General features: G+C 35.2%; 1 protein-coding gene across 1 annotated transcript in view; it reads left to right on the plus strand.

The window, feature by feature from the left end:
• Positions 1–12,676, plus strand: part of FSIP2 (fibrous sheath interacting protein 2) — a 97,096-nt gene that overhangs the window by 34,397 nt on the left and 50,023 nt on the right. Inside the window, exon 14 of the mRNA XM_023212464.1 lies at positions 12,375–12,432. Within this exon, the coding sequence (XP_023068232.1) occupies positions 12,375–12,432 (58 nt within the window). The remainder of the gene's footprint in view (positions 1–12,374; positions 12,433–12,676) is intronic.

Consider the following 12,676-nt stretch of genomic DNA (forward strand, 5'->3'; position numbering starts at 1 on the left):
CCATATAAATTTTAAAATAATGTTTTCTTGTTCTGTGAAGAATGCCATTGGTAGTTTGATAGGAATGGCATTGAATTTGTAAATTGCTTTGGGCAGCATGGTCATTTTAACAATATTAATTCTTCCTATCTATGAGCATAGTATCTTTTTCTATTTGTTTGTGTCATCTCTGGTTTCTTTGAGCAGTGTTTTGTAATTCTCAGTGAAGAGATCTTGCACCTCCCTGGTTAGTGGTATTTCTTCAGTATTTCATTCATTTTATGGCTGTTGTGAATGACATTGCATTCCTGATTTGGCTCCCGACAGGCTATACGTGCATGGCAGCAGAATTTCTTCTGCTGAGGGCCTAAGGAAGCTTCCATTCATGGCAGAAGGTGAAGGGGAAGCAGGCTTATCACATGGTGAGAAAGCAGCAGTGGGTGGGTGCCACACTTTTAATCAGAACTCAGAGTGAGAACTCACTGTTTATCATGAAACGGGCACAAAGTCATTTATGAGGAATCCATTCCCATGACCAAAACACCTCCCATTAGGCTCCACCTCCAATATCAGGGATTATACTTCAACATGAAATATTGAGGGGACAAAACATCCAAACCATATCATTCTGCCACTGGCCACCAAATCTCATGTATGTTTTATATTGCAAAATATAATCACCCCTTCCCAGTAGTCCCCCCAAATCTTAACTTATTCCAGCATTAATTCAATAAAAAGTCCAAGGTCCAAAATTTAATTTGAGACTTAAGGTATATTGCCTTCACTTATGAGCTTGTGAGATCAAAAACATGTTTTTACTCCCAAGATACTACGGTGGTACAGGCATCGGGTAGACATTTCCATTCCAAGAGGGAGAAAACAACCAGAATAAAGGGGTGACGTGCCCCATGCAAATCTAAAACCTAGCAGTGCCAACATTAAATCTCAAAGCTCCAAAATAATCTCCCTTGATTCCTTCTCTCTCATCCTGGGGAAACTAAAAAAAGGGGGTGTGCTCCCAAGGCATTAATCATCCCCACTACTGTGGCTTTTCAGGGTGGAGCCCCCATGGCTTCTGTCACTGATTTGAGTCTAATGCCTGCTGCTTTTCCATGCTGAGGCGTCAAGCTGTTGGTGGCTGTACCATGCTGGGATCTGGAGCACAGTGGTTCTATTCCCACAGTTCCACTAGGTAGTGCCCAGTGAGGACTCAGTGTGAGTGCTTCAATCCCACATTTCCCCTTGGCACTGCCCTACTAGAATCTCTCTGCAGGGGCTTCAGTCCTGCAGCAGGCTTCTACCTGGGCACCCTGCCTTTCTCATACATACTCTGAAATCTGTGTGCAGCTGCCAAACCCCCTTCACTCTTGTATTCTGTAAGCCTATAGACTAAACAGCACATAGAACCTGACAAGGCTTATGTCTTGCAATGTCCACAGTGGCATCCCAAACTGTACCTGGGGCCTTTGAGCTGAGGCTGGAGCTGGAGTGGCCAGGATGTGAGCAGCAGTGGCCTGAGGGTGAGCAGAGGAGCAGGTTCCTGGGTCTGGCCCCTAAAACCATTCTTTCCTCCTAGGCCTCTGGGCCTGTGATGGGAGGGTCTTTCCCAAAGATTTCTGAAACACCTTCAAGGGCTTTTTTCCACTGTCTTGGTTGTTAACACTTGGCCCCCTTTTAGTCATGCTAATCTCTCTAGTAAGTGATTGGTCCACAACCTGCTTGTATTTCTGTCTTGAAAACACCCTTTCCTTTTCTATCACAAAGACCGTTTGTGAACTTTACAAATTTTTACACTTTGCTTCTTTTTTAAATGTAAGTTCCACCTTTAAGTCATTTCTTTGCCCCAATATCTGATTATAGGTTGTCAGAAGTAGCCACATCATTTCTTGAATGCTTTGCTGCTTAGAAATTTGTTCTGCCAAATACTCTAAGACATCACTCTTTAAGTTCAATCTTCCACAAATGCCCAGGGCATGGACACAATGTGGTCAAGCTCTTTGCTAAGGCATTGCTTCTGATGAGAGCTTCAGAAAGCTTCCACTCATGGCAGAAGGTGAAGTGGGGGAGCAGGCATATCACTTGGTAAGAAAGCAGCAGTGGGTGGGTGCCAAACTCTTTTAAACAGCCAATTCTCATGTGAACTCAGCACAAGAACTCATTCATTACTGCTGTAAGGAGGGCACCGAGTCATTCATGAGGGATCTGTCACCAGGCCTCACCTTCAACACTGGGGGATTACATTTCAAACTGATACTTGAAGGGATAAAACATCCAAACCATATCAGTGAGTTTGTACTTTTGTGTGTTTTTATAATGATGAATATCACTTGAGTTTCAAATTTTTTTGAGCTTTTCTTTTCTCCCCTCCTCTCCTCTCCCTTCCCCTCCCCTCTCCTCTCCTCCTCTCCCCTCCCCTTCCCTCCTCTCCTCTCCTCTTCTCTTCTCTTTTTCTTTTCCTTTTCTTTTGTTTTTGTTTTTTTCCTTTTCTTTTTCAGATCCAGCTCTGTCACCCAGGCTGGAGTGCAGTGGCATGATCTCAGCTCACTGTAATCTCCACATCCTTGACTCAAGCCATCGTCCCACCTCAGCTTCCCAAATATCTGAGACTACAGACACATGCCACCACACTAGCGAGTTTTTGTATTTTTTTGGTGTACAGATGGGCTTTTGTCATGTTGCACAGGCTATTCTCAAACTCCTGGCCTCAAAGCAATCCATCTGCCTCAACCTCCCAAAGTGCTGGGATTACAAGCATGATCCAACATGCCAGGCCCAGAGCATTTCTTATAGGACCAGTTTAGTGGTGATGAATTCCATTGGTATTTGCTTGTTTGGGAAAAACTTTATTTCTCCTTAGTTTGTGAAGCTTCATCTTGTTAAATATAGAATTTTTGGCCAGCAGAATTTCTATATTATATATACATGTACACACTATATATATATGTGTGTGTGTGTATATATATATATTTTTTTTTCTTTCAAAACTTTGAATATTTTATGTCATTCTCTTCTGGCCTGTGAGGTTTCTGCTGAGAAATCTGCTGTTATTCTAATGAGGTTTTCTTTGTAAGTGACTAGATGCTTTTCTGTAGCTGATTTTATAATTTATTCTTTCACTTTGTAGTCTGGGACCCCAATTTTAACATATATTAGATCTCCTGATACTTTCCTGCAGGTTACTGAGACTCTCTTAACTACTTATAAATCTTTTAAAAATACACATGCTTCAGTTTGTATAGTTTCTAATTCTATATGTCTTTGAGATTATTTTATTTGTCTGTAGTGTCAAATCACACCAGTAAGTTTTTAATCTCAGATAATGAGTTATTTCACAAGTTCTATTGGCCCTTTTTATATCTTAACATCTCTCCCCCTCATTAAATGTTTCTAAGGTCTATCCTGTTAATTCTGTCATCTCTGCTATTTCTCAATCTATTTCTGTTGACTAATATTTTTCCTAGTTATGTCTCTTCTTTTCTTGTTTCTGTCCATGGCTGACATATTTTATTGCATATCAGACAGTTTTATTTCTATGCTATTGTCGAGTTTTGTCTGCTTTCAAAAATTGGAGAATTTTGTTTTAACAGGTTTATGTATGATCATGATTTTTTAAGGCTTATGTTTAAATGTTGTTATGGGACGTATAATGTCAATTTTACTTTATGGATCCTTCAGTTCTCCTAAATGGAGATGAATTTTCTGGGGTCTCTATAAGATGTGCTAGACATTCTACCAAGTCCCTCCTCTCTTACTAGTCAGTTAGGAAATATTTTCCAGTCTTGTGTGAAATTGAGACTTATTCTTTTCACACCTCCGCAGTAATATTTTTTTCTACAAGAAGTTGTCGTTTGCCTGGGTATCATAGTAGATTGTGCAACTTAATGTAGAGCTAAAATCTCAACAGGGTGCCATTTTAGAAGCATGGACTTCTTCCTGAATATAATGCCATATTTTCCTGGTATTGTTCTCCATAGTTTGTAGCTGTCTTAGCTTTTTTAAATCTCTGTATAATTTCTAACTCCTCAAATTAGTTAAGCCACCAAAGTATATTATTGCTTGGAAAGTGTCTTTAGTTAATAATATGTGGTAATTTAAAACTTCACTTTATCTTTATCCCTTTGTGCAGAGAGTACATTATTGTGATTCCTGTTCTCCACATGTAAAAAGATTATTCATATAGTCTAATTTTCTGATTGATTATGGTAAGAAGGCTGGTCAAGTGTCAGTTATTCTATTATGACTACAAACCATCAAGCAGGATTTTTAACTACTGAAGGAGATATTATATATGTATTTTTTAACTACATGGTTCAAATTTTTCTGCAGTTGTCTCATTTAAGATGTTTTTATTTATAAGTAGGCTTGATCTCTTCTTTATCATTCTTTTTCTTGTCTGAAAATAAAGTTGTACTAGTTTTGTAAAGAGAATGAGAAAATTTCCACCATTTTATTCCCCAGAATGTTCAACGTAACATTTAATCATCTGTTCTTTAAAGTTTATGTAAAATGTAGCAGTTAATATTTGCATCCTATTAACTGTTTCTCCTTTGCATTTTTATGGTGATTACCCTTTCAAGCTTGCCATCTTTCCTTAGCCAATTTTGTTAGATTGTATTTTGCTAGGAAATTATGAATTACACTCATTGGCCTAGAGATGCATGTAGTTATTATTTCAGTAATTCTAATTTCTCCTAATTTTGTGTTTACATTATCTAACACTAGTCTTTTCTCTCTTATTTCCCTTATTAGCAGTTTCAAAAGCAGTTTCTTCTTCCTTAACATTTTCAGAAGTTCAGATTTTTAATTCACTATTTGCTTGGGTTTCTTTTTTTAAATTTTAATGTCTATTTTAGTCCTTTTAAATTATGTTCTCGTTCTTTTAACATTTCTTTGAATGAATACACTCTTGAAAAGATTGCACAAATTTGGGTATTTGAAAGGACTCACAAGACTATATTGAGCATACCAACATAAACTATATAGCAAAAGATATTGTGTGACTAGAGAAAGAGAGGACAAGCAAGCATTAAGGGCCCAAGAATCATACAGGCACAACCTCCTCAGAACCCTTATTCACACATGGACACATTTCATTTGTGGATCTATATGAAAAAGAAAAAATTGTTTTCTGGAAAGCTCTCAATGTACTAATTCTTAGTAGGGTGTTTTTATGCCCCTCTGGTTACACAGCCAACCCATGTTGTATATTTGATTAATCTGAGTGAAAACTATTAGTAAACAAAGCTTACTCTGAAGTTCTCCAGGGAAATTTGGGATCTTAAATTTCAAAGCATAAATTGCATGGTCCTAGCTTGTGCAAAAATGAAAAATCAGTTATCTAAACTTCCACAGAGTTAAGGATAGAACACTCCCAGACCATCTGTTAACTCTATCTTCCAAAATTGTGTTTCTTTTTTTTTTTTTCATGGAGCCTCATTCTCTCACCCAGGCTGGAGTACAGTGGTGCAATCTCGGCTCGCTGCAACCTCTGCCTCCTGGGTTCAAGAGATTCTCCTGCCTCAGCCTCCCGAGTAGCAGGGATTACAGATTGTGCCACTATACTCCACTAACTTCTGTATTTTTAGCAGAGATGGAGTTTCTCCATGTTGGCCAGGCTAGTGTCGAATTCCTGACCTCAGGTGATCCACCCACCTCTGCCTCCTAAAGTGTTGGGATTGCAGGCATGAGCCACCTCACCTGACTGGGTTTTTGTTTTATTTAAAAATTACATTGTGCTGGGTGCAGTGGTTCATGCCTGTAAACCCAGCACTCTGGGAGGCCGAGACAGGTTCATTGCTTGAGCTCAGCAGTTTGAAACCAGCCTGGGCAAAATGGTGGTACCCTGTCTCTACCAAAAATACAAAAACTTAGCCAGGCATGTTGGCACACATCTGTGATCCCAGCTACTTGGAAAGCTGAGGTGGAATAATGACTTGACCTGGGAGGCAGAGGTTGCAGTGAGCCACGATCATGCCAGGGCACTCCAGCCTGGGTGACAGAGTGAGACACAATCTCAAAAATTAAATAAAATAAGAAAAAATAGAAATTATATAATAATAATAATAGCTTTCATACTCTATATTTTACTATGAATGTACAACTCAACACTGTACATTTTGATGTCAGTTGTCCTGCTTTTCATTGGTTTATATGTAATTTTTAATTTTCCCTCTTAGAATCCCTTTCAGTGTAACAGTTACCTGGGTGAATATTGCTTTCATTTCTAATTTTGATAACATTCTTATTATTTATTTTTAATTCATTTGAATTGATATCAAAAAAATCTCTGTTGACATTGCTAATTTTGATAACATTTCTATTATTTATTTTTAATTTATTTGAATTAGTATCAAAAAACAGGCTTTAAATCTCTTTTCATTGATGTTAAATTTTCTTTATAGCTAAATATGTGATATGATATATGACATTTTTAAATGTGTTATGAATATACAAAATAAGTCTATTTTCTATCTGAGGGATGCAAGATTTTTATTATTATTATTATTATTATTATTATTATTATTATTATTATTATTATTTTGAGACGGAGTCTCACTCTGTTGCCCAGGCTGGAGTGCAGTGGTGCAATCTCGGCTCACCGCAACCTCCGCCTCCCGTGTTCAAATGACTCTCCTGACTCAGCCACCCGAGTAGTTGGGATTACATGTACCCACCACCATACCCAACTAATTTTTGTATTTTTAGTAGAGACCAGGTTTCGCTATGTTGGTCAGGCTGGTCTTAGACTCCTCACCTCAGGTGATCTGCTCACCTCAGCCTCCCAAAGTACTGTGATTACAGGCGTGAGCCACCGTGCCTGGCCGGGATGCAAGATTCTAATCCACATGTTGGCCAGGCATATGGTCTCTGTCGCAGCTACTCACTCTATCCTAAGGAAATCAGCCAGAGATAATACATAATGAATAGGCGTGGCTATAAATTTTCCATCAGTTTTGCTTCCGAGGATGACCATAACCTCCTCCCTGAAAATAACAGAGTGCTGTAAAGTACAGCTGGAGGAGGTTGGGTTAGAGAAACCCTCTTTTATTTCTCAGCAGAGGGTTTAATATTTACTAATATATTAATCCTGTCCCCATAACACAGAAATAACTGTGTTTTTTCAAAAAAATCAAATGATATCTTCTGCAAATAATAAAATTTAGTTACTTCCTTTGCAATTCTTATAATTGTAGTTTTCTTTGCACTCTTCCCTTTCCTAAGACCTGAGGTGCAATGATTAATAAAGTGGTAAAAGTGGGCTCCTTATCTTCTTTCTTAGTAAAAAAAAAAGTTTAAATAATTTCTTATTAAGTATGATATGTACTTGATCTTTTGGTAGATAATAATATTAGGCTAAGAAAATATCTCTCTACTTCTAATATGCAAAAATTTCTTATTAGTGGTGAATTTTGACTTTTTAAAATATATTTTATGTGTCTGTTAAAGCTATCATATTTTATTGTTAAAACAGCCACACACCCTTGATTAAATCAGTTTTATCTATCATGTGTTTTTCTTCTTATACATGTGTAGATTAAATTTACTAGTAATTTGTTTAGGATTTTAGCATCTAGGTTCTTGAGAGAGGTTGGGTTGTAATTTTCCTTTCTCATAGTATCCTGATACGGTTTTCGTGTCAAGATTATACTAGCTCCATGAGTTAATTATGTTGCCTACTTTTACTGTTTTATAAACGTTTACAAAGTTGAAATTATGTATTCTTGAATGTTTGGTAGAAGTCACTGTTAAAATACATAACCTAGTCTTTGTTCTTTTAGTGAGAAAAAGCTAAATTATGAATTCAATTACTTTAGTGATTCAAAATTATTTTTCTTCTTTTTGAGTGTTTTCAGCAAGTAACTTCTTTTCTAAATGTATTTAATTCATATACATTTTCAGATATACTTGCGTAAAGTTATAATATATCGTATTTATTTAGATGAGATTATTGAAAGGCAGTGTGGCATAGTCACTAAGAGAATATACTCAGGTAGATAGGTTTAATCCACACTCTAGTACTTAAAATGCATGTTAGTTTGACCAAGTTATTTAATGTCTCTGTTCTTTAGATTTTCCAACTATAAAATAAGTATAATAGTAGTAATACATATGATTGTTATGGGAATTCAATGAGTTTATATTTTAAACTTTTTAGAACAGTATATGAAACTTAATTGGTGATATGTAACTATGAAAATATAAAATGTATCAAAAAACTTGCCTTATGATACTTCATTTTTTTCTAAATCATGTTTAATATCCAATTTTGTTTATTAGTTTGTACTCATGAGTTAGTTATTAAATTTTGTACTCCTGGGTTAGTTACTCTAAATTTACTTTATTTTTGTTGGTGGTCATTTATAATTTAATTGCATTGTAGACTGAGAGTATGATCTTTATGATACCAACCATAAAGAGGAATCTAGAGCATGCTTTATGGCTTAGCAAACATGATTAATATTTAATAGGTTCTGTGTGGTTGAAAACAATAAATATTGTTCAATTTGGGATGTAATGTTCTAAATATGTCCATTCAATCAAGATAGTGAATTGTGTATTTCAAATATGTAGCTTATTATATATTCAAATACACATATATACTTATTTTTTACTCCTTATTCTAAAATTATTGAAAATAATGAGAGTGGGTTTGAAAACTCATTAATGTAGCTCTGACCATTTTAAAAAATATTTTTGATCTAGTGATTAGACATATCCAAATTTTAGAACCATCATATCTTCCAGGTGAATTGAATATTCCTATCATCATGCAGTGACCTTTACCATAAGTTATGTTTTTGGCTTAAATTAAATGTGTCTATTATTAATATAGAGACGTCAGTTCCTAATCTTAGTGTCTTTATTTGTTTAGATGCCTCTTGTAGACAATCTACAGCTGGATTTTGCTTTATTTTTATTGTCTTAGCATTTCTGAATTTTAACTGAACCCAATCAGTTTGTATTTATGTAAATTACAAATCTTTGGAAGTTTTTTACTGCCTTATTTGTGGTTCTCTTTGTTCTACTTTTTAATATATTTTTATTTATTCTTTATTGCATTCTCTTAGAGTGCTAAATTTAGTTTTCATCTAGGTTTTTTTTCTGTTTTACAAATTGCATAAAATATGTATATTTCTTTTGGCAATTACCCTAACATTTTGTTTAAATTTTTATGGATACGTAAAAGTCAGACATATTTCTGGGGTACATAAGTATTTTGATATAAGCATACAATATATAGTGATAAGTCTGGTTAATTGGGAGATCTTTCACTCAAACATTTGTTATTTCTTTGTGTTGAACACTGTAAATTTAGTCTTCTAGTTCTGTTGAAGTATGTTTAAAATAAAAGTTAAAGTTGGATAATTTACTTCTAATCATCACTTTGTATCATATTTATTATTGTGCAATAGTTTAAATTTTGACATTTTAAAGGTTTTATCAGTCAAATTACTTTCTTATTACTCTTTTATACAGATTTTATTTATATCTGCCCACCTGTTTACCAGCTTATTTTGTTCTCCACTCATTCCTTCTTGCATTTAATACTTCTTGGGATTATTGCCATTTGTCCTAAAGTACTGCATTCTTTAGAAAGGTCTTTAGTGAATGTATTTTGGGAGTAAATTCTCAGATTTTATTTGATAAAATTGTCTTTATCCTCGTATTAGAATATCATTATGTCCAATGGTATGAGTAAGTTTCAGGGGATGGTTATATTTTTTTCTTAGCAGTTTAAATATAACAGATTTTTAGGCTGAGGCACAAGAATAACTTGAACCTGGGAGGCAGAGGTTGCAGTGAGCCAAGAATGTGCCACTGCACTCCAGCCTGGGTGACAGAGCGACACTCTATCTCAAAAAAAAAAAAAAAAAAAAAATTGTTCTGTGTAATTCTTTTACTTTTTATTCATTCCTGTGTAAGTGATTCTTCTGTCCCCCACCTCAGGCTGTTTTTAAGATGTTTTCTTTGTTTTTTCTTTAGTATTATTATTAGGAGCAGTTCTGTACAAGTTTCAGCCATTTTCTCTATCTATATTGCCTCTCTTCATTTTCGTTACTATCTTCTTCTGAGTATTAGACTACCTTCTTGTCTCATGTACTTTAACAACTGTATTTTCCATTTCTTTCACTGCATTTCTGTTAATTTCTTCAAATATGTTCTCCAGTTCACTAATTCTCTCTTTATTTAGTTTTTCTATGTAATTTATTATTTCATAAAATAATTGCTTCGTAAAATTGATTGAACTATGGTATATTATATATATAATACAATTTCTAAATAGTTATTTTTAAATTTGGCTGGACTTCTTATAGGCTGTTTTTCTATTCTTACCCTTTCAAATCCCTTCTTTATATATTTAAACATATGAAGTCCTCTTATTTTATATTTTATATCTGCTAATTCAAATATTTGAAATCTTTGGGTTCTAATTTTAATATATTGTTTTTGTTTCTGTTAAAAGCCATGGTTTCTTGTTTTTCTTTTTTTATATTTCTGTGGGGAGTGGGAGGTTGTTATTGTTATATATGAGCTCAGTTTTGACAGAAATTTATTGTTGGGGATTCAATAATATTTGGATAGACTATAATTCTCTAAAAGAAATCTACGTATGCTGCTGCCAGTTATCTGTAAGAGCTGTGAACACTGATTCATCTTAAATTAAATTCTCACATTGAGTTTTAGGGACAATACAGTTTCTGTGGATTTGAAACTCAAGGTCATAGAGAACATAATCTGTGATTATAAATTCTTAGCAAATGCTTTTATCTTCTCCTCCTCCTTCTCCACCCACAGCCAAAAGCCAATACGTAATTTGTCTGCTTCCTCTGTGGCATGATTTTTTTTTTTTTTTTTTGTAGATGACTAATTGAAGACGTAGCTCATTGGGATCCTAAATGGATGACCTCACCACTTACAGTGGTTGGACTTACGATTTTTCAACTTTAGGATTGTGTAAAAGCGATAAACATTCAATAGACACTGTATTTTAAGTACCTATACAACCATTCTGTTTTTCACTTTCAGTATAGCATTCAATAAATTATATAAGATATTCAACACTTTATTATAAAGTAGGCTTTGTGTTAGCTGATTTTGCCCAACTGTAAGCTAATGTAAGTGTTCAGACCAAATTTAAAGTAGGCTAAGCAAAGCTATTATGTTCAGCAGGTTAGGTCTACTACATGCATTTCCAACTTATTTTCAACTTATGATGGGTTTATTGTGATATCAACCCCAACGTAAGTCAAGGAGCATCTGTATATTTTTAGGAGCTCTTAGTTTTAATTCCCCATCTTTTGGGGGACCCAATGTCATGTTTTAAATGCTCTGACCAGACACTAAATTTCCAGATGTGGCCACTGTCCCTAGGGCAGGTATCAGCTTCAGCATTTGTTTACCACTATAGATTTGTGTTCTCCCATTTGTTTTACCTTCAGAAAGTTCTCCTATCTCTCTGAAAGTTTAGCTATTTTAACAGTATGGCTTTAATACTCTATACTGAATTCTAGGCAAAATTAAAGATACGTATTTAGCATATTGTGGGAAACCACAGAAGAGATTTTTTGTATTAAAAATAGTGTTGTTTTCACATTTAATTTTCAGATATGGGCTCTGCCTCCCAGGTTCACACCATTCTCTTGCCTCAGCCTTCCCATCAGCCGGGACTACAGGCGCACGCTGCCATGCTCGGCTAATTTTTTTTGTATTTTTAGTAGAGACGGGGTTTCACCATGTTGGCCAGAATGGTCTTGATCTCCTGACCTCATGATCCGCCCTCCTGGGCCTCCCAAAGTGCTGGGATTGTCAGTTCCTTTCTTTCTAAAATTGATCACACACCAAAACATGTTAAGTACTGAGGATATATGTGGGAAGTCATAATCAGGTGTACACAAGAGTAAACATAATTACTGTGTAGGCATGATGAGTTTTATAATATAAACATGTTTAGAGTGTTTTGAGAGCACTGGGAAGGGTATTTATTCAGGTAGGTATCAAGGAAGGCTGTCAGGAGTTAACATAAGCTGAATGAGCCCTAAAAGATGAGAAGTTAAAATACAGCACAGGGTGTTCTAGACAAAAGAAACTGCAAAACCACAGTCCACAGAGGCATGAGAAACATGATATATTGAGGGAACTGCAAAATATTCTGTCTCTGGACCATAGCTTAAGTATGAAAGACTAGTCAGAGAAGACACTGAAGAGGTAGATAAGGACATCAGATTTTACAGTACAGGTCCTTGCTAAGGACTTTGGACTTCACTGTGGAGAGTCCCTGAAAACCTGTAAACAAGGCAGTGATAACGGAGAATAAATACCTACTGGAGGATTACCATTTAACAAATTGCTGAGGATGGATGCAAACTATGTAATTTTATTTTTCTGATAAATAGGACCTCAGACTCATGCTACAGACCCGGGTATATTTTCTTCTCCTGTTTACACAAATATGTAAGTACCTAAGGAATTATATGTAATCATAAATAATTTTAATAATTATATAAGAGTGCTGCTCATAAGCAAATTATTCCATGGAATCCTCCATTTCTATAGTTCTACTTGGATTTAGTGAAACTTAGTCTTTTGCAGACTTTTAATACTAAACTTAAGTTGTAGACAAAGTGAATCATTGTCCTTTCCTTTCTCCTTTTCCTTACCTATAATCCACCTATAGTCAGGACCTCCATGCCATTTT

The sequence above is a fragment of the Piliocolobus tephrosceles genome, chromosome 11 (genome assembly GCF_002776525.5).
Source record: "Piliocolobus tephrosceles isolate RC106 chromosome 11, ASM277652v3, whole genome shotgun sequence".
In the NCBI taxonomy this organism is placed as follows: Eukaryota; Metazoa; Chordata; class Mammalia; order Primates; family Cercopithecidae; genus Piliocolobus; species Piliocolobus tephrosceles.